Source organism: Orbicella faveolata, unplaced genomic scaffold (genome assembly GCF_042242905.1).
Source record: "Orbicella faveolata isolate gen_17 unplaced genomic scaffold, um_ofav_v1 contig_4, whole genome shotgun sequence".
Classification (NCBI taxonomy): domain Eukaryota; kingdom Metazoa; phylum Cnidaria; class Anthozoa; order Scleractinia; family Merulinidae; genus Orbicella; species Orbicella faveolata.
In genome coordinates, this window is record NW_028301569.1 from 456,578 (window position 1) to 479,307 (window position 22,730).

At 41.6% G+C, this 22,730-nt stretch overlaps 1 protein-coding gene and 1 long non-coding RNA gene across 8 annotated transcripts in view; both read left to right on the forward strand.

Moving 5' to 3' along the window:
- LOC110053691 (sacsin-like) overlaps positions 1–17,841 on the forward strand; it is a 52,659-nt gene extending 34,818 nt beyond the window's left edge. For 6 of the 7 annotated variants that reach the window (XM_089275830.1, XM_089275831.1, XM_089275829.1 and 3 more), the window contains exons 8-10: positions 1,003–11,792; positions 15,723–16,005; positions 16,708–17,841. In XM_089275830.1, coding sequence (XP_089131956.1) covers positions 1,003–11,792; positions 15,723–16,005; positions 16,708–16,742 — 11,108 coding nt within the window. In that variant the 3' untranslated portion in view covers positions 16,743–17,841. The remainder of the gene's footprint in view (positions 1–1,002; positions 11,793–15,722; positions 16,006–16,707) is intronic. The other variant, XM_089275833.1, reaches the window with a different exon arrangement.
- Positions 17,842–19,500: 1,659 nt separating this feature from the next.
- LOC149100840 (uncharacterized) overlaps positions 19,501–22,730 on the forward strand; it is a 44,925-nt gene continuing 41,695 nt past the window's right edge. The window contains exons 1-2 of the long non-coding RNA XR_016202998.1: positions 19,501–19,649; positions 20,273–22,599. This is a non-coding gene — a long non-coding RNA (uncharacterized LOC149100840). The remainder of the gene's footprint in view (positions 19,650–20,272; positions 22,600–22,730) is intronic.

A 22,730-nucleotide genomic window follows, 5' to 3' on the forward strand; every position in this document is an offset into this window, starting at 1 on the left:
AACCGATATCGTATGGGGCTCGCAGGAATGCGATGTTCCTCCAACTTTCCAAGTGAAGCAAAGTGCGCAGGTGATGTGGGGTGGCATGAAGGGTCGTGGGCTTACAAAGTTACACATGCTACCCATAGGCCAAGCCTTAACTTCTGAGTACTACATGAAGCAAATCCTTGAGAAAGAAGTGAAACCGTTAACATCAAGGCGTTAGGTGACCGGTGGCCCGATAGAGAGGAAGTTGTTTAGCTCAAAGAAAGACATGACCTTCGTTCAGGATGGAGCACCGGCTCCTTCTTCAAAGGCAACTCAGCCATGGTGTCAAGAGAATTTGCCATACTGTATAGCCAAGGATGGCTGGCCAGTGAACTCTCCTGATCTCAATCCCATTGAGAACATCTGGAATATCACTGACGAGACAACGTACAAAAATCCAGCCCCAAAAACGATGACAGAGCTTAAAAGGCGACTACGCTTTCCATGGAAAAATGTGACTCTTGACACGCTAAAGGAACTCGCACATTTTATGCCTAGGCGCTTAGAAAAAATCATTAACAATAAAGGCGGGCATTCTGGCTACTAATCATTTGAATGATCGAATGCAAAATGAACAAAAATAATATACGTAATTTTTAAAAAGGTAGGTGAAATAAATTAATGAAACTTTAGAGAAAACAAATCGGAACGAACTTTTGAAACACCCTGTAGGGTTTCTAACGCTAGAGTTGTATTACTGATAACTTCTAACCACTGACTGGCTCAGGCGTTTAAACTCGAATAAAAATATTCGTTCTTAGGGTAAAACACTTCTTGTACTGTATAAGTTTTTGTCCTGAATGCTACTATGGTTCACTCACCAGATGCTCGGACTCTGCAGGGCATAAGATAAAACGTACTTGGGTGCGAGCTGAAGTACTGTCAAAGTTTTGTTTGATAAATTAACACGATCCTGCCGACCAGGTAATATTCGCATTAGTAAATTAGGTTTGTTCCTTTACTGTTATACAATAGGAAGCACTCAGCTAAGGCATCTTTGCCAAGATGACGTCGCTACTCTTCTCCCTACATCATTACCGCCCGAATGGTCAGAAGGAGAGAAAGTGCACTGGTACCCTGGTGCAGCTAACAATGGCCATCCCAAAAGCAACTGGCTTAATGTGATATGGGACTATCTTAGCAAGATGTTTCCCTCAAAAGAAGGGCTGAGCAGGTTCCGAGGTCTCCCATTGATTCCTATTGATATGTCACAAGTTCCAGTCCAATTAACACGACTTGAACTACCATCTAAGACAGTTGTAAGGAGTCTCCATGGGGATTGTCTCGACGAAATCATCACCAGCGCTTTGGAGGAGCTTGGAGTGGTTATTATTCGAGAGTGTCCTGTTTTCTTAAGCCAACATTCGGCGATTACCAACCATTTTGTTTATGCTCCATCGCCGCAAAGTGTCCTAAAGGCTCTGACGGCTTGCCTTTCCGAAAAGAAAATTAGCATGTGTTCAGTAACGACCGAGGGCAAGCGCTCCATACGAAATTTCGTTTGCAAGGTGTCATCCGTGGGACCATTGGAAAAGGCAATTCTTTCTGGTCTCCCATTGTTTGAAACTCAGAACAAATCATTTGTTTCCGTGGAAAGCGGTCTTCGTGTTGCACCAGAAAGTCCCTTGCCAGTGGCGTCTCGTCGAGATTTCATAGACATCACGCAAGAGGATTCCAAGAGGCTGGCACGTTTGCTGGGGATTGAAATCCCAACAATGATTGCTTTTCTGCTTGAAGAAGTCTTTCCAGATGTCAGAGATGGGAATTATTCAGTTGAGGAGATGGATGTTCTTATGGCGTTTGTGATGGAGCGATATCAGGTGTATGCAGCATTAGATTCCCGTCTTGAAGAGGAGATGAAATCATTGCCATTTGTACCAACACTCGCTGGGCGGGTGACACCTACGAAGGTCTTTGATTCCAGAAATGAACTGCTACAGTGCATTTTTGCTGATGAGAATGTCTTTCCAATTGGAACGCAGTACACTGATCCTGCCGTTCTTGTAGTCCTAGGGAAACTTGGTTTGAAAAGTGAGGACAAAATCACTGCGCAAGACCTTTACCAAAGTGCGAACAAGATCGCTGACATGTCTGACATATTGACAGCGGAGAAGAAGTCGGAAGCGATCAAGGCGTATTTATTCAGACATCCGACGACACTACAAGAAACTGTTCATGGAACAGCACTGGGAGTACTCCTGCAAAGTATCGCTTGGGTTTCAGTACTGAGACAAAAGCCCCATGGTTTTCCAAGAAGCCTACATTTCTGGGTAGAAACTCACGAAGGGACCCATTTCTGCAAGCCCACAGAAGTCGAGAACAAAGATAACGTGAACCTCATCGGATCAGTGAGGCCAATTGTTGAAGTAGATTCCTCCAGTCAATTAGCGAAATGTTTAGGATTGGACGAGATGCCCAGTGTTTCGGATGTTGTGGAGCAGTTGAAGGCGGTGATGGGTTGTTACACCCTAGAGGAAAGGCCTCTTTATATCTCAGTTGTGAAGGATATCTACTCCTATTTAAGTTGTGCTGCAAACACCTCTGCTATCAAGTACGCGTTTCAAGGAGTCGAGAATTTACGCTGGATGTGGAATGGAGACGGCTTTTCCTCACCTAACGCTGTGCTTGCACAAAAGCCTTCTGTCGACCTCTCGCCATATATTTCATGTCTTCCTGCAGAGGTAACGCCTTTTTCAAACTTCTTCTCGAAGTTTGGCATGCGAAAACACTGCGACGCCCGTATTTTGCTTGAGGTTCTTCGCATGATAAAACAGAAGTATGATTCCGGATGTAGCTTTGCTGCTTTAGAAGTAAAGAGGGATTTGCAGCTATCTGCGGACATTCTGAATGAGATCAAACCAAACGAAGGTGAGGAATTGCCTGCTGAGCTTAAAGAAAAAATACTCATCCCAACTCATGTAGAAGGCGATTCATGTGTCAAGCTTGCACCAATTAAAGATTGTGTGTACTGTGAAGATGAATGGATGGAAACCGAGGATTATGATGAAAACATGAACGTTTTGTATGTTCATCCAATCATTCCTAGGAGGACAGCTCAGCTTTTGCGGATTCCTCCAAGTAAGATTCGGATGCTAGAACCTGACGAAATGAACATAGGAGACGAATTTGGTCAAGAAGAGAAATTAACCCGCAGACTGAATCGACTTCTGGAGGACTACACGGATGGATTCGCCATTCCAAAAGAGCTGATTCAAAACGCAGACGATGCTGGTGCCACTGAAGTTCGATTTCTATACGATGAAAGAGCCAATGAGGACGCCATGAGCCGTCTGTTCGACGAGGAAATGGGGGAATGTCAAGGTCCTGCCTTGTGGGTTTACAATGATGCTGAGTTTCAGGATGAAGATTTTGCAAACATAAAACAATTGAATGGTGGTACAAAAGAGCTCCACACTGAGAAAATTGGAAAGTTTGGACTTGGCTTTAATGCCGTGTATAACTTGACCGATGTCCCTATGTTTCTAAGTAGACACTATTTTGTGATTTTTGATCCCAACAACTTCTATTTGGAAAAGGCATTCGGAAAGAAAACACGTGGAGTTAGACTCGACATCAACAAGAAGAGAAAGAAACTAAGAAAGTACAGTGGCCAGTTCAAACCGTTCAATGGTATCTTTGGTTGTGATCTTCACCTAGATAAGGACGACAACTCATATCAAGGAACACTGTTTCGCTTCCCTCTAAGAACCAAAGATCAAGCCGTGAGAAGTGAAATAAAGCAAACTCACTATGATGACAAACAAGTTCGAGACCTCTTGGAGATTTTCGTCAGCGGTGCTAGAACCTTGCTTCTTTTTACTCAAAACGTTCGTCGCGTTAGCATCTTTCATTTGTCAAATTCAAGTGAGGCAACACAGCCCACGCTGATTTTCGAGGTCAACAAGTCGTTATCGCGATCTGGGATTATTCGAGAGCTGCCTATCCCAGTCACCCTGTCAAACAATGTGAAGAAACTTAGCCAAGACGACCAGTACTTCTTAAAACAGTGCAACTTCCTACGAGCTTCATCAGAGGTAGCACAGTATGTTGGAAGGGAGAAACTATCTGGGGCAGATTTGCTACGGTCAGCGCTTACCATCGATATGACGAGCACCGTCACGGAACAGGGAAGTTCATTCTTTGTCGATAACGATCAGTTACGAAGTGCATCAGAAACATGGCTCCTCGCTTCGTCCATTGGCAGAGGGATAGCGATGCAGTTTTCAGTAGCTGACAAGACTCTACTTCCAGCAGCTGGGGTTGCTGTCCAGTTGATGCCTAACGTGTGTGGAAAGTTTGCTCCAGTACCTGTTACAGAGCAAGAATCACGCCACGATGGAACGGTGTTTTGCTATCTTGCACTTCCAGTCCACAGTGGACTACCTCTGCATATCAATGGCGCACTTGCCATAGCTTCCAACAGACGCCATTTGAAAGAGAGAGCAGAGGGCGACAAAGCCTGTATTGGAGTGGAGTGGAATGATGTACTTTTGAGAGATTCTGTTTGTGCAGCGTATCTAGATCTTCTGGAAGATCTCAAGTCAGCTGCTGGAATGTATTCGTTTCATTTACTGTGGCCCAGGGCGAGTTACGTCGAGCCAAACTGTGAGGCTCTCGTTCGGTCATTCTATCAGCAGGTTGCAGATGGTAGTTGCTCCCTCTTTTCAGATGGCAACAGATGGGTAGACATGAGCCAAGTTGTCTTTCTAGAGCCAAACTTTCGTCAGGAAGAACAAATTGGTGACATCTTGTTTACAGTTTTCAAGATGCTGATACAAGAAAATGTGGCCGTTATTGATCTGCCAACCGACATCTTGCAATCATTTGTGAAGTATGGTCTTGCCGACAAAATACAGTCGAAGCTGTATGGTAAAGACAGGTTCTTCCGCGAGTTATTCTTTCCAAACATCGCTGCAGTACCACCTGAGCTGAGGGACAAGTTGATCTTGTACGCCCTAGATGAAGGAGATGGAAAATTTGACGAACTTGTGAATACTTATCCCTGTATTCCAGCCTCACCACGTGGTCAGAAACTCAAATGTCCGCATCAGCTTGTCAACCCACACAAAGAAGCCGCCTCTCTCTTTCGTGCGGAAGATGAACGGTTTCCTTTTGGCACGGAGATGACATTGTTGAATCCTCTACGACTGGCCAAACTTGAGCAACTCGGGATGATGGCAAATGATCCTACATGGAATGTATTTGCAGAGAGAGCAGAGAGTGTTAACATTTTAAATCAAGAAAACAAAGACGCAGCATTAAAGCGCACTACATCGTTACTACATCTTTTGGCGAAGAAGCTGAACAATGAAGAAGACAGCTCACCTCCGGAAGGAGTCCAAGACAGGATTTTACAAGCTAAATTCCTCCCAGTTGCTGCAAAACCAAACGAGTTTCCTCTCCTCTGGAAAGAGAACGATCTTCGACGTAAGAATGAGAAGATATTGATGTCACCCATAGAAGCCTTTCCAAAAACCGCGAAATATTTAGTGTGCTGCTCTGAAGCAATTGTAGGTATTTACATACCTTTCATTGTTAGGAGTTTCTTACTTTTGAACGAAGACAGGGTCACCACGAGACATGTCGTTACCCAACTTCAGTTTGCCTCAAGTACAAATGCTGAAAGCCTGGATTGCCAGGAATTCGAAGAAGTGCAAGCAGTATGCTTGGCAGCATACAGGTTTCTCCAGTCAGCCCTCAATGACCAAAAACTAGAAGAAAGGCAAGTGACGGAGATTTTTCAGGAAAAGAAAATAATTCTCCTGGGAAGAGAATTTGTGCATGCAAATCACGTTGCTTTTAAGTTGACAACTGACTGCTCTCCTTACCTCCATAAGCTGTCTGATGATCTTGCAAGACCATTTCGTAACTTGATGAAGATCCTTGGGGTAAAGGAAGTCTTTGAAGGCAAAGATTTCATATTTTCTTTGGAGAGAATAAGGTGCAAGTTTGGAGACACAGCGCTTGATGAAAAGACCCTTCAAATTGCGCTTAATCTGGTTGGTCAATTAGCTAACTGTCTAAAAGGATCTGAGGAGAATGACAATGTTAAGGAAAGACAGGAAGTAATTTACCTTCCAGATTCCCAAGGCGTAATGCGCCTTGCTGACGAACTTTGCTTGAACGATTACGATTTCCTACCAGACGACGTTGGTGTTAACTTTGTAAATGAGTTGATTTCTCATCGAACAAGTATCACGCTGGGCGTAAAAACACGTCGGGAAAAGGCATTGGAACGCTTTACTGTTGGAATTCAGTTTGGACAAGAAGAGAAGTTGACGAACCGCTTGCAACGAATTCTCTCGGCATACCCATCTGAGAAGGAAATTTTAAAAGAACTTATCCAGAATGCTGATGATGCCGAAGCAACAGAAATTTGCTTCATCAAAGACCCAAGACAACACGCTGATGACGAGGTATTTGAAGATTCTTGGAAACCTCTTCAAGGCCCTGCTTTGTGCGTGTACAACAACACGCCATTCTCGGAAGCTGACATTAAAGGAATACAGAACCTTGGTGAGGGCAGCAAAGGGGATGATCCAAACAAGACTGGTCAATATGGGGTGGGCTTCAATGCTGTTTACAACTTGACGGATGTACCATCCTTTACCTCGAGTGGAGAAGAGATTGGTGACGTTTTGTGTGTGTTTGATCCTCACTGCAAATATGTACCTGGGGCAACTACACAAGCGCCAGGACGGATGTACAAGAAAACCACAGAATTGAGACATATGTTCCCTGATGTATTCTCATGCTATATTGAGGAACATTTTCCCGTACAAAACTCCACCATGTTTCGATTTCCTCTTAGGACTGAGGAGATGGCTAAAGAATCCAAAATATCCCAGTCTTCAGTCACACTGGAACAACTTGATAGAATGATAGAATCATTAAAAGGGGAACTTTTTGAGGTTCTTCTCTTTGTCAACAATGTTAGGAAAATCACGTTGTGTGAGATCGACGCAAAAGGAACAGTGGTGAACTCTTATTTCGTTGAAGCTCAAATATCAGACGACGATCTGGCCAAAAGGCAACAGTTCGCGGCCTACATTAGGAAGACTTGGAAATCAAAGCAACAAAAAAGTGATGTCCTGCCTATAGAAGCCGAGGTTAAGAAGTGCTCCTATGTTCTGAACGTAAGAGACTGCACTGGGAAAGAGGAGAAGTGGCTAATTGTCCAACAGTTTGGGTTTGAGAACCAAGTGGAAAGGAGCATTGTCGATGCTTACCGGAGACACGATTTGGGTTTGCTCCCTCGTGGTGGCGTTGCTTGCCAATTGGAAAACAAACACACAGGGCAACTTCCATCGGATCGAAGCAAGAAAGCCTACTGCTTCCTTCCGCTTCCTATAGAGACTGGCCTTCCAGTCCACATCAATGGCCACTTTGCATTGGAGCACGAGAGCAGACAACATTTGTGGAGAAGGGCAAATGAAGACTACCGAAATGACTGGAACAATGCGTTAGTGAGCGATGTCATAGCATCATGTTATCTAGAACTCTTAGACGGAGTAAGGAATTTCCATCACTTGCCTGTCGTCCAGAATCTAGAACAAGCAACCCTTAGCTGCAGCACAGATGATCTGATGAGAATTGTACGTGACTACGAGAAGCGTTTCCCTTCCGTGAACGTGACCGATCCTTACTGGGAGACTCTAGTGAAGTCTTTGTATCAAGAAATGGACCGGAAGAAGTTGCGACTTCTACCAGTGGTGCGAGGTGAGGTATCAGCAAATTCCAGTACCAAAACTAAGCTGGAGTGGCTTCCTGTCACAGGGGAAGGGAGAGATCAGGCGTTTTTTAACAACATTGGAATGGCCGACTGTTTTAATGCCTATCCTCATGGGGTGCTGGAAACAAGAAATATACTTACCTTACAGCAGATTTTGCTCCAAACAGGCTTTAACCTTGTCGGATTTACCTGGTCGGTGTATGTGGCACTGGAAAAATCTGATGTTAGAGCTTGTTGCGTTTCGCCTTCTGCTGTGATGCAATTCTACAAGTCTTTTAGCTGCGAAGAGTCGTTTTGCAAAATTGGGCCAGTATCTGTTGACGTCGAAGAAACACCATTCAAATCTGCCGAAGTCGTGGAACTGGTTCTTAGGTACTGTAAGGACGACAAGGAGTTTCAAGCTAATCTTCCAGGCCTTCCATTGCTTCTGACACAAGACAACTATTTGCGCACATTTAACGCCAACGATCCCAAGTTCCTTTCTCTCCATCATGACATCCTACCAGAATGCCGACAAATGTTTGTGCATGAACATATTCGAACGCGAATCTTTGGTGATGCTAAGAGCTTAAAGGCCCCTGTGTTCAAGTATTTTGATGTCAAGAGTTTTGCTGCTAACTTACATCAAACGCTACCACTCGCGTATCACAGCAGTGAGGGATACGTGAAGTGGTGTCCTAAGCAGCCCGGAATTCCAAATTGGGCGTGGATATACAGCGTTTGGAGGTTCGTTGCCGACGAGATAAACAAAGTCCTCGAAGAGATAAAGGCGAAAGAAAACGCAAACATTAAGTGCATTTTAGCGACAGACGAATGTGAAGAAGAAAAGTGGAGAAAACTTGAAAAAGCCAAGACAACTGAAGAAGAGAAGACGAGAATTATTCAAGCAACTCTTGAACCACTCTCTAATTGGAACCTCCTACCTTGTACCGAGAAGACCCGTTCAATCGAGTCACAAGGGAGAAGCTCTTTTCGATTAGGTATTGAACACTTTCTGGTTCCCCTTGGGCTGTCAGAAACCATCCTTGATTTTCATGGTATCGCCGATCAGTCGCTTGTTGATACATTAAAGAAGCTTAGTTTGGCTGAATTGAACTCAGCTGTTTTGTCCTCACCAGGTCCGTTGCCAGGCGTATCTGCAGATCACCGGATTCATGCTCGCAGGCTGGTAGCATCCCTTAGGACACCATCGTCCATTTTGACATCCTTGAAACAGAAGATGATGAGAAATCCGCATTCACTGGAGGGAATTTTAACCACAACCGAGTGCGACATTATTTTGCACTATTTCAACAGTCACGTTAAACGTCTGAAGGGGAGTGATGAGAGCATACTAAGAACTCTTCCTTTCTACGAAGCAACACATGGTGAACTGGTTGATTTAAAAAATCACAAAGTTTACGTGGTCCCCGATGACTTACCAAAGAAAGAGTTAAATGAGGTGGGAAATCAGGCTGGCGTGGTATTTCTGAATCCCCGACCATGGTTGTCTTCGTTATTTAAATTTCTCTCCGTGAAAATCCTCAGAGCGGCTGATGTGTACTGCAAGTTTGTTTTGAGTCATTTCTCGCTACTCTCTAAGGAAGCACGGCTGGATCATCTGGAATGTATTCGCGACATTGTTTTGCCGCGATTATCCAAGGAGATTGACGAAAAAAAGCTCTTAATTGACCGTCTAAAAAACACAGAAATTGTTCCAGCCAACGACGGAACGCTCAAGACAGCATTCTGCTATTACGACCCTGAAAATGATATTTTCAAGTTAATGCTATCAGAAGATGACTTTCCCCCAGACCCTTTCAACACCTCAATGTGGCTAGACTTTTTCAAAACCATCGGAATGATCCATGACATTTCTCAGGATCTTTTTAAGACCTTTGCTAACGAGGTTGCGCGTGAAGGACTGACGCTCCCTACTCCAAGTACGGTCAAAAAATCTAGCGCCTTGGTGGCTCACTTATTCCAGCGAGACAACGTTGTAGAATCAGGTCTTCTTCAGGCTGTCTCTGGCATCAAGTTTGTCGCCACTTCAGTTAGCCCAGAGCTCCGTTCGATCCACAGACAGTTCGATGAACCATACATCGCATTTAGAGAATCCACTCTAGCCGAGCATACTAACATTGTTTGGACCACAGCACCTCTTCTCCCTGATTGGGCAAATCCAAGGAACCATTTATATGGTTCAGAAGATGGTTACTGCAAAGCAATCCTCTACCACCTGCAAGTCATCACAGTGCCTACCGTAGAGATGGTAACCTGCCACTGCCGGAACCTGTGCCTCCAACTGGTGAAAGAGAACGGCAGCGATCTGAGTTCAAAGCAGCTTTCAACAAGGATGTTAGTTATGACGGAAATCTACACATTCCTACAGAAAAATGCCATATCAAGTACCACAGCGAAGATGTTATTGAGAGGCACATCTTGCATTATGGTTGAGCAAGGAAGTCGTTTAGTAAAACCTGAGCAAGTGGTTATTGAACTAAGCGAGGACAATGAGATAGCACCTTTCCTGTACGGAATGCCAGCAGAACTAGGTCAGTTTAAGGCACTTTTCCAATATCTGGACTGCTCCAATTCAGTACGTCTTTCACACTATGCCATGGTACTGGAAACGCTGCAGAGAAAATGCAAGGCCGACAGACTCAATTCAAATGAGGTCGATTGGGCTTTAAGCGCGGTTAGGGGTCTTTTTGAATTCTTGCAAGATAATTCCAAAGTAATTCAGGCCCCTTCTTCATTGTACCTACCAGCTGTGCGTCCCTTTGGCAGTAGTTTTGAACATAGCACAAGACATGTCGTGTTGACAAGGGCGGCAGAGCTTCTCTTTGATGACGCTCCTCGTCACCGGGATCGCATTCAAAATTTTGACCAGCTCTTTGTGGTGGACCTAAAAAAGGCCAAAGTGCGTTGCAATTCATCTACGAGTTTCAAGGATCTAATTTTGCGTCTTCCTGAAGCTTTACGGCCTCACATGTTGTCCTGTGTCGTAGAAGAGAAGTTGGCCGATGCCGTTGACAACACCGAGTTCTATGACATGGGCGCCCCCGGATCACTAAAGAAGCAACTGCATTCAGTGCAATTCTGTCGTGGGATTTTCAGGCTCATTCGTCACGCTAGCCACGAAAACCAGGAACTAGATGACGAAAGTGTGGTGTCCTCTGTTGAGAGCAGATTACAAAACATACAGATTCATGGAATGAGGAAAATTGTAACTCATCTGGTTTATAAGGGAAACGTTGTTCCGGGGAGTGAAAGAAAGGTACCCTACTTTTTGCAGAAGATTTCGCAGTCCGAGCACGAGATTTGGAACTTGTACGTTGATGCTGTAAACGATGTCCGGGAAACACCATCTATAGTAGCTCTGACATTATCAAAAGTGATCAAAGAAGCTTGTAGAGGACTGCTGCAAGACACAGCAATGTATATCCCTGAAATGCTGCGTTGCCATCCTGGTAGGATTAGCGCTTTACTAGATAGTATGGAGATACGACCAGATGACTCCTATGATGAAGAAGGAAGAGACGTCTTGCCATTACCAGGCAGCTTTGTTCCAATTTTAGATCACCAGCTTCTCAATCTTGCCTTTGAATCATTTATGCCTGGAGAGTACGTTGGATACGAGTTGGAAGATCACAGTATGGAACTGGAGGAAGGTGATTCAACGTTCATCTATGCTGTGATTATCGAGGAAGTATCAAGTGGCAATGAAAGTCTGCTCGCAAAGGTTTACAAGATCAACATTGGGGACGACAAAGAGTCAAAGGATGTCCCAGCTACTGATTTGTACAAATTTTACCGACCTGCACCAACTGCAGTAGTTCTATCAGATCGACAGAGAGACGAGGAAGAGGCTTGGAAGCTGCCAGTAGACATCAGAAGAAAAGCTATCAAACGGCTATCAAACGCCGGCTATCCTCAACGTCGACAGGCAATGCGCTGGTTCAGACAGGCGGAGGCCGACCTAGCAGCTGTGCTTAGCGACATAGACCCTGCAAAGCCGTCTTACGAATGGGCCTGTTTTAAATGCCATCAGGTAAGCATGCGAACGTTTCTTCCTTTCCCTAATTTCCTAATTAGTTGTCCTGATCAGTGCTAAAGGGAAGCGTTCATCCTAAAGCATTAACATCGAATAAATACTAAAACTTGCTACAAAACGTGTTCTACAAACCTAAAAAAAAATTTACCAGGGTCATCGCTTACTTTAATTTGAAAGCCCTCTGAAAGGCCAAAAATTCCATGTCCCCATGGTATGTAAGGAGGAAGTGATTGCTTGTACTTTTCAGGTATTGCTGAAATGAAAGATCTCCTATAGACCCGTTTTGTTTTTCGCCATGAAAACCCAGGTTTTAGTGTAACAGTTGGTAATAGACGCCTAGTATAGGAGAAATATTTATCTTATTCTATGCTTTAACATATAGAACGGGTGGATATTTTGCGAGTTGTGAGGTATTTTCCGGGGCGAGAAAAAATACGAGCTTTGAGCAAAATGTCCAGACGTATTACATGTTAAACCATTAAAAAGGAAATTTTATTTCACTGCAAAATCTTTTTGCTATTCTTTCCGTATTTTTGTGAATCTTTTTCACTATTATAAGACTGTTGAAATCCATCCGCATATGGCGAGTGGGTATCTAGACAAGACGGAAGGCAACACAATGTCTTTTATTTGATTGGATAACATGGAAAGATCAATGACAAGTGATTGACACGCTAAAACTACAACCTTGGTCACCAGGGTTGGGAAAATTCATTTTATACGCATTTTGCCCCTCTCCACCCCTGTGCAATGTTGACAAAACACTTTGATCTAACACAAGTTTGCATTTTACTATTTTACAACACTGAAAGTGGGAATGGGGGTGCTGGCACTTATTCTGTAGGTATTACGGTTATGAGTTTATGCTTTTGCCATTTTCCAACACAATTTGTTCATGGTTATGACAAGTGATTGACACGCTAAAACTAGGTTTTGGGCCTGCATCGTGCGAAAGCAATTTTTCATTAACGACAAATTGAAATTAAAAGAACGAGCCAAGAACATCTCAAATTTTTTTTAGCAGCTGTAAAAGCAAGAAATTATTTATAGCGAAAAATAAGTTTCACGAGCGTCTGAATCCGAGTTTTCGTTGAGTTTTTGCCTCTGCCTGCATGACGGAACTGCTTTTCTTTGGAAGACAGAGCTTCTCTAGCGTTCTTGGACTATCTGCCCGCGAGTGTACTGCATTAGTTGTGACATCACAGTGTATGAGGTGCTCATATTGTGCGTGTTCTCTTTACCGTCTATGGTGAAATGACATAATAGTGGAATAGTAAATTGAAGTCTCGATCAGCCGTACATTGAAGAGGTTGAAGAGTTTACCTACCTCGGTAGCGTGATGAATAAGACTGGAGGAACGGATGAAGACATGGCAGCAAGAAGAAAGAAAGCACAGCAAGCTTTTGCCAGCTTGCACCAGTCTGGAGAAGCAAAGACCTGCGCACAGCTACCAAAATTAGAATTTTCAACACCAATGTTAAGGCAGTTTTCCTGTACGGTTCAGAGACATGGCGAGTGACGACAGCTTCTACAAAGCAAGTACAAACATTCATCAACAAGTGTCTGAGGAGAATTCTGAGAGTATATTGTCCTGAGGTGATTTCCAACAAAGATTTATGGATAAGAACTGGACAAGAGCCTATTGTTACCACCATAAAGAGAAGACGCTGGAAATGGATTGGTCATACACTAAGAAAGGGTGAGAGAAACATAGCGCGCCATGCGATGGATTGGAATCCGCAAGGAACACGGAAACGTGGCAGGCCCAGAATTACATGGCGCAGAAGCATACAGAAGGACCTGAAGGAGATCAACATGACCTGGTGCGAAGCCAAAAGAGCGGCTCAGGACCGACAGAAATGGAAAGCAATTGTGGACGTCCTATGTCCTCCATGGGACAAAGAGGACTAGATGATGATGATGATGAAATTGAAGTAAAAACGTTAATTCCGTTGGTTTCCCTTTTGTACAATGGCAGTCCCGGTACAGTTCAACATTTGCTCAAGTTGAACTGTTTATCCACCCATTGAATGATTTACATGGTTCACTGGCTGTTAATTAAGGTTACCGTATACCTTCAGATCGGCAATTTTCTTCAAATTTGGATTTTTGGGTCAAAGTAATGGTCGAAGAGTAATCTCTAATTTCTGAAGAAAAGAATTGAAAGAAACTAAATATTGGCGGAGAAATGGAGGTTTTACGTTATGGCCGGAAGTAAAAGTTCCCTCTTGATTGACAGCCCTATAACGCGTATGCAATCAACCGAGACGACTTGCGCGGGAATATTACCTATATGGATACCACGAATTGCCTGGCTACGACTGGCTACTTACCTCCACTCAGTCGATCAGCATTGTTAATCCAAGCTTTTTTTCGTATTAGGTGTAATTCTATTAAGCTATAAGTAAACATGGACCACGGAAAACTCCGTGGTCCAGATCGAAAAAGCGAAAACAGCGAAGAACGAATGAAAATACATCTCGGAGTTAAGAAGCGAAAATTGGCCTCGCTTATGAAGCTATGGCTATCGTATCAAGCGGGCAAAAAGATCGAGTCAAGAGAAGAGAAAGGTTCTGATAAAATTTGGGAAATTGACAGCGATTTTTACAGTGACTCTTCTGTTGAGTCTGATACCGATGAATCGTCGGACTCACTGAGATCCATTGGAATATTATCCAGGCACATTTGCTCCGCCGCGCTTTCTTTTGTTTGTTTTCTTTGCCCAGCCACTCTAGCGTTCGTATCCGTTTTCGTCTTCCCCATTTTGCCAGACCAGCTTCAAGAAAAACCGAGCTACAGAACAATTATCTCTCCGCCTTGAGCGCATTGCGAAACACAAGGGTGTTTTGGAGATTCGCGCGTAAATTTCACCGAGAGAAAAAACTTTCCAAACGCTGATTGGCTCAGAGATCTGAGAACCCAGATGGAGACGTTTGTGGGCGGAGTTTGTTTGCGAAGCGAGAGATTTTTCTTAGTGCTGTTTTCTCGAATAAATTTTTTCGCTTGAAGCAGACACTTTAAAGAGTTACATCTCAAAGGGAATTTCTTCGATTTCCCTGAAATTTAGACAGTAGCTAGATTAACAAATAATAAACAAAAACGTGTCTGCGAATTGTTTATTTCGAAATATTTTTTCTCTGAGAGCGATTTTTGTACGATCACTTCACATTTTTAAAATCCTATTTCGAAAATGCTCTCTAACTTTTTACTGCAATTGAATATGGCAAAACGCAGACACGCTTTTTTAGCGCTTTTTGTCCTTAAAACGGGGGAAAAAATTGGCGAAAAACAAAATTCGCTTTGACTTGTAGCTTCCAAAAGGTGATTAGGGCGCTCGCATTTAGTGGTCCTGAAAAAATCGGCAATTCATTTCATCTCAAAATTCTTGGTATACTTTGATAGCCAGCTCTATAAGCTTTAATTTGATATAGGGGTTTAGGTATCTACCGCCTAAACCGGACGCGCTACATCGCTTGGACGCGAGACACCCCAGAAGGTATACGGCAACCTTAATTAGCGCAAGTGGTTCGCGCATGTGCGATGATCCAGTATTCTTTAAATCTATTCTGCAGGTCCAACGTGGGATATGTTCACTTACTCACTTCCACATTTTTCACGGGTTTACTACGGAATGGCAAATCATCCATTTCGTAACTGACTTGATTATAGTCCGTTGGTAGAGAAATGAGAAATGAATGCTGAGTGTCAGTACTCTTCACTTCGCAGTTTTCGATTTATGATCTTTCCATGTATTCACTTCCACGTCTCACATGACTTAATTAAAAGCTAAGCTCATAAGAATAAAACTATTTTAGAAAAAGGCATATGTAAGATAGTTGTCGTTTGTTAGATAATTTATATTGTAATTCTTTCGACATGCCTCGTATATGTTATCATAGTGTCCGACAACTTTAATTTGTTTCGCAGGCTGCAGAGAAAGCTTTGAAGGCTGCGCAATACACTGTTGGTGCTCCTAAAACCAGTGTTCATAATCTAGTCAAGAATTCCTTGATGTTGGACGACTCTCATCTGACCAGTTTATCAGAAAAACTTGAGGATCTCGTAGGAGATTCAACGCGAATGCGCTACCCGGACCAGGTGTACTCTCCTGATGAGATTCCAAACGACGTTTACACTGAGAAAATGGCCCGTATGGCACTAAAACTAGCCACAGAGATTTTGGACAATATTAGGAGCAAAAGTAATCAAGGTGTGTTATAAAAACAAACTACTAATGTTAGTGTGTGGGTTCATTGATGATTTGTCAGTATAGATGATATTGTCTTATTGAAAGGATTTTCCAAAACACCCTCGCACCTTTCGCCTTTAACACAAGCTCGCCCTGGAGTGTGGGGGGGTCGAGGGGCTGTTGTTTTGTTTTGGTTTTTGTTTTATATCTTTTAAGATGTAAAAGTGTTGACTCAGGCGTTTATTTATGTTCATTGGTTAAGATAACGGACTTTATGTCCGCTTCTGTGTGGGACATTTCACGAAATATAGTCTCTGTTACATAAGTTAATAAGTTTTTAAAACAATGTTGAAAGCGAAACTAGTGATTTTTTACACCTGTGAAAGTGTTAAGTCAGGTATGTATGTATGCACGTTGGCTTCGAAGTGGAACATTTCACGAAATGAAGTCTGTTACATAAGTGAAACTTGTGAGCAGCATGGGAACGAACTGAAGTTTGTAAAACTGACTTTTAATTTCCTCCGCGTTTTGTCCGAGTAAACATTATGAGCTAAATGTAGGGTAAGCCCTAGACCTTTTTTACGGGTTATGACATTTCATTTAAACCGCAGTTTTGTTAAACACCGTCTAACCATCGTTCAAATGACTTCCTAAAGTAACTCATAATTTTTTTCTTGCAAGAACTTCCACCAACGGTTCTCAGTGTCTTTTTCTTTTGTTTAGCAGACGTAAATGTACAAGATTGGACTGATCAGTGAGGGATCAAAAGGAGATGGCCACCCATATAGCCAGAATCAGCGGTCATTTGCGAAATAGAGCAAAATGTAGTTAAACAAAGTCATAAGATGAAATAATGGATAAGTTTCCTTACTTGAGGAAACCGGCCAAGCTTTCTTGCGTCGGTAGTCTTTGCGAAATATGTAGGAATTTTCTTACGATCAACCCAACCGAAAATGAAACAATTTGACCAAACATAGTAATAGACCACTCAGTTAGGAAGACCCCCGCTTCATTTTGAACCAAGTACGCAAAATGTTTATTTGCTGGTGTTTGCAGGGTGATTCCTCATACATGACAACTAAACGATCCAGTTCAAGATGTCTTATTTTACATTTTAATGATTTCTAACGTAGTTTATGAACCATTCATGTAGTTATCAGTTTTTTTTTTTTCTCGTCTATCCCGAGTACAATACTTTCGAGCGAAAGATGACGTAGGTGACGGAAACATTTTCGAGCGTTAAGTTATGAAATAAACCAACTGCGGTCATGTCAAGTTGTAAAGCTGTCACCAAGTGCCGTGAGGTAATACCATCATTAGCCCTTTTTGCTGTATCAGCGCTTCAGTTGCGGTGTGCCATTTTTACTAGAACTCTGTCAGGTAAACTTAAGTAAGAGGATGCAAAAGCAGATGAATGTCCATTGGGAAAGGCATTTTTTGTGCACTTGTCATTTTGGCGTCAGGGTTTTTAGTCGTACGAAATCGAGTCAGTGTGTTGTTTTGACATAATCGATAATTTTGAAATATAATTTACGAGGAATTTATCAAAGAAGATATAGTACATTTTATTGTTACAGTTTTCAGTTTAGGTACTTCGTCGCTAACAATTACGTTGTTTTGGCGGGGCGCTTAGCGATAACTGTGTTTTTAGTTATTTTGCAATGACGAGTCACTTTTTCACTCAGGAATTAGGGGTGTTAGTTTACATAAGTACTTTCAAATTACATTTAAAGATGCTCGTTATTATGAGATGAATCAATGCTAGGATTTTTCAAACGTGTTATTGGGGTATATAGAAATAAAGGACTCCTGTTATTTCAGAGCTCATGAGGAATAAAAGTTAAGCATTTTAATTTATTGCACTGTTGTATTTAGTCACTTCAAAACGAGACTCACGGTCCTGGTTCCCAAGTATTTCGAGGAACCCGACTAGACAAGAATCGCCCCATTGCAACTTTGTTACTTACTAATGTGGCCACACTGAAATAATTCTAAGTCCTCAAGCATATTTCATATCTGGCGAATGATGGTGATTGTCACACGTAGCATGTTCATAAGTGAACTTTATTCACTACTCCCCACTCTTCCGCCCTCCCCCACTCCGTCTCTGCTCTGCTAGTTACAATTATTCAAGACTGGATTCAAAATAGAATAATTTCTTTTCTAAATACTTACGTTGAGACACCTTGTGTTTAAGTGCCCAGGGAATTGCTGACCAGAATTGTACCCTCCTGCTTGATTGTTACGTTTAGAAAGTAATTGAGTCAAATGAAAGCCATATTGCTCTTTACCGAACTTTGGAACAATTGGACCTACCAACTTATCACCAACTAGCAGAGATCTGTCTTATTACACTCGTTCAACGCCTTTTTGTAGCATTTAATGAAACAGTTCAATGGCATTTATCGCCCTCCTCATTCCAATGCGAATTAGGCAGACTACGCTTACTAATACAGTTACATGTAAAACAAGTAGATTTGTTGCTGGAAAAGTAGCAACAAATGGGGATGCTGCTGATGATTTATAGCCTGCGTACAGTCATCATACTATTGACATTGTCGTGTTTTCACTGAGTTCGGAATAACTTTGTATGATCAAGAAACTATGGTCACTTGGTGTGATATATTTAACAAATTGACGTCAGTTTTTCATGCGTCTGTCCTATTATTGATCATGAATTTCGTCAAAGCATTGTCAAAGTAGTTGTGGATCCACGAGGCGATAGCCGGCCGAGTGGAACCACAAACTATTTTAACAAGGTTATGACGACATTCATTGTCAGTAACAGGACAGACGCGTGAAAAACTGACGTCATTGTGTTTTTTGCGATAACAAATTGTCAAATTTTCCGCTCCGCTCATTGCGTCAACATCGCATAAACTATAAAATCACGTGTTTGTACGCTTATTGACAATGAAAATTAACCAGTGAGGGCGGGAGAATTTCTGCAATTATGGTAAAAAGGGTTATTTAAAGTGTTAAATCGTGGGGGCTTCACTTTAAACTGTTAAACAAGAGATGGGTGTGCCGATTGAAATGGAAATAAATAGTAGGGAGCCGAGCTGTAATTATTTCTTAATTTTTTTCTTTCTTTTTCTCTTTCTCCTTTAAATGCTTATTCTTTGAAAGAATTCTACTTACGGCAGGAATGACGACAAAGGCTGGCTTCTATCTCTACCAAACACTGCACTCGCGCGGTTGTCGCTCTATCTCTATAGCATTGCCTTCATATCCCCTCCTACAGCAATTTGACATTGACCTTAATTGAGTCATATTGGGTTCTTACTTTTAAAACTAGTCTGCGAGAACTTACTGCGCTCAAACTACTAATGCACTTATCAATTAATGTTAAGCTGCTGGGAGGGGGGGGAGGGAGGGAGGCCGGGCATAGGTGGGGGGTTTTGACGTAACAAGTCTGCCCGTGGTTGGGACTTTTGATCATTCGCCGAGTCCCGGGGGTCGGAACTTTTGACTTTAACCGTTAGTAGACTGGGCCCTGACAACGCCATCTTGGATATCCGCAATCTTGGATGACCGAGAGTGACTGGAAACAAACTGTACAGAATTGGAAGAACACAAGTTGTGCCTGAGAGGCTCAGACGTTTGGTGTTGAACTGAAAGAACATTGTTGCAGACATTCTTTAAACAAGGCCTTTGTTACAGATGTTAGTTTTTCGTTAGTTAAAGGTTAACTCAATTGCTTAACATCATTGATTTGTATTTTGAAAGTTGTGTATGGAAACAAATTTCCGAATCTTACATAACGTAAGACTGTTTTTAATTTAGCTCAAATGAATTGAAATTATGAAACATTTTTACAGGATAGTGTTCTGTATTCACCTTCATACATTCAATTTGCAATGCATGTTGTTTCTAAGCATGGTTATAATTTTAGTACTAAAACGAAATTAAATTATTGAACTTCATCTTTATGAGCCTACCATGTGCAGTGTATTATTAATTGAATTAGTGAATACATCTAAGATCTTGAGTCCTCTTATGGGGCTTTTTTCTTATTTCTCTGCTACAGATAGAGGTTAACATTTTATTTCCATCGTTTCTGTTTAAAATGTAAATAATTAAAATGTCACAATGGTGTAGTACATTAGTCGTGATAAAAAGTTCCATGTTTTCTGTCTTGTTTAGTCGTATAGGTTTAGGCAGTCGTCACAATTTTAATATAAATTAGGTGACATTTCTTTATTAAACAGACGCTGCATTTTGAATATGTTGCTTTGTAGCCTTTTATCTACAACTTTTTAATGGTTAATTCTTTTTTTTTTGACAGACCTAAGCCTTTTTCTAGATAGAGGTGGAGAATTTGCATTCTTTTGAACAACACTAATATTCTCCAGAATCGGGATAGAGGTATGTAAGGGCATTGTTATCCAGTTGGTGTCGCTTTATTGGTTAATTGTTTATGATTTGCATGCAAGCAAAGTAATTTTTTGTTCCACGGAGGATCAATTCCTATTGTTATGTGATTTTCATCAACAGTTATTCCTTGTCCATTCAGATCGGATTTAGTTTGCAATGTAGTACAGCTATTAATTTTTATTTGCCTTTCAGTTTTTATGTACTGGATCAGTAAACCTTGTGATTTACATGACTCTTCGTCCAATTCAGTTGGAAAACCTATCGCCGCTACACTCAGGGCTGTAAAAATAAAACTCAGTCAGCCATGCATCGACGCATGGCTCTGCATCTTGACCAGGCTGATTTGTCATACCGTTGAAACAGTTGCTGACTCTGAAAATGTTACCTTTATACCAGTTTCTGTGTTTGTTTCTAGTTACCGTTCTATTTTATAGAAAGCTGTGTTTGTTGCCACAGTTCAAATTATGTTTTATCATGCCATGCTCCAAGCCATGTGCAGACAAATAGACCATTTTACAGTTGTCTGCTCAGTGACCTGGCCTTTGAATGGCAGCAAGGCTGGAGTTGACTTGTTTTGATACATACCTCACTGCTTTTGCCATGTAAATACACCTAGTTAGCATCAGAACAACTTGTTTTACACAACAAAAGCAGTGAGGTCTGTATCAAAACAAGGTCAACTCTAGCCTCGCTGCCATCCAAAGGCCAGGTCACTGGTCAAACAACTATAAAATGGTCTGTTCAACTTCAAGTGCAAACATCAGGGCTAGTAAAAGGCCGGAATATTCATTTGTTTTTTCCATGCTTCTTGGCATAGACCATCATATTATTTTTGAGATCTTTCTTCAGCAAATAAAGAAAGAACATAATTAGATTCAAAAAACCTCGCTATTATAAGTATTATTTTAATTGATCATTTTTACTATGGTCTCACTCCGTGAAAAAAGTGTTTTATTTTTGGTTCATTCAGGGACATGTGAGGGACTATTGTCTTTCTCATGGTACAACTATGTGAACTGGCTCAATTGGGACAAAAGCAACAACTAAAAATGTTATTGAAAACATGCAAAGGATGGGAATCTTTTTCGTAAATGAACCAAAGTTTTAGAAGGCTGTTGACCAGTCTCCCAAAACGTTGTTGTCTTTTAATTGGTTAGTTTAAGCCTTAAGTTTGAGTGGTTATCAACTGTTTTGCTTTGGCCATCAGAGAACAAGGTTTCCAAACAAAATTTTTCAAGCGAAGTTAATAATACATGTATATATTAGTATCACCCAACTAGTGGACTAATGCAAATCCTGCATTTTGATTGGCTACGCTACTAGGGGACTATTAGTAATAGTCATCGAGTAGCGAAATTAGCGCCATTGAGCGCAACACTTTCTTTCGTTTTATTTCCAAATAAATATTTCTTCAACTTGCATTTGCTAACTTTATTATTACGTTTTCTGTCCGACTAGTTGGGTGATACTAAAACAATTAGACCCTTCGCCCTCAAGGGCCACGGGTCAATAGCCCATTCGGCTTCGCCTCATGGGCTATTGACCCGTAGCCCTTGTGGGCTATGGGTCTAATTGTTAATGATAATTCATAACTTAAGATGGGATTGGTAGAGAATGTACATGTGAGGTGTAGTGAGGTGTAGAGGATTTAATAGTAACTCAGTATAAGTAAATTAAAAGAGACCTTTCTTTTTCTTTAGTTGATTTAAATTTTTTTTGTTAAATTGGAATTGTCTGGATAATGGCCAATTTCCTCTATGCACCTGCAGAGAAACATGGTAGTTGCATTCATCATCTTGGACTGGATATTTGTTTAGATGAATACAACCACGTGCACCATGATTCAGGCTGCTCTCATTGCAGGGAATTCACCATATGAACCTCACTGGTCTGTTTACAAAAAAGATCACTGTCCATTGGTTTCTTTCCAAGTGGCCAGTTTCAAGTATGTGTTGAGTATAACTGGCTTTTAAATATTAATATTGTTTAATTTCAAGTATTTTTTCAGCAGAATAATGTACAAGTAGTTGCTAACTGACCATTTCGTAGGTAACAGTGAGCTTTAAGTAAGCAAATTTTAGGCATGGAAGAAGTTTGCTAATCAAATCTGCAATTTTGATATGTTTATATGCTTCTTTTCACATATGAACAACACGGAAAATACGGAGGAAGAAAAAGACTACTTATGATGAAGAGATGTGTGGAAATAACAAAAGAACAGCTGCAATATTCCCAAAGGTATGTTTATCCCTCATTTCTTGATACAGTTCACGCCAGATTTGTTGTTTTGGTAGATTGATTTTTCGCAACCATAAAAGATCTTCTGTTGTAAGATATTTGTAAGAAAGACAGACAGACAGACAGACCAG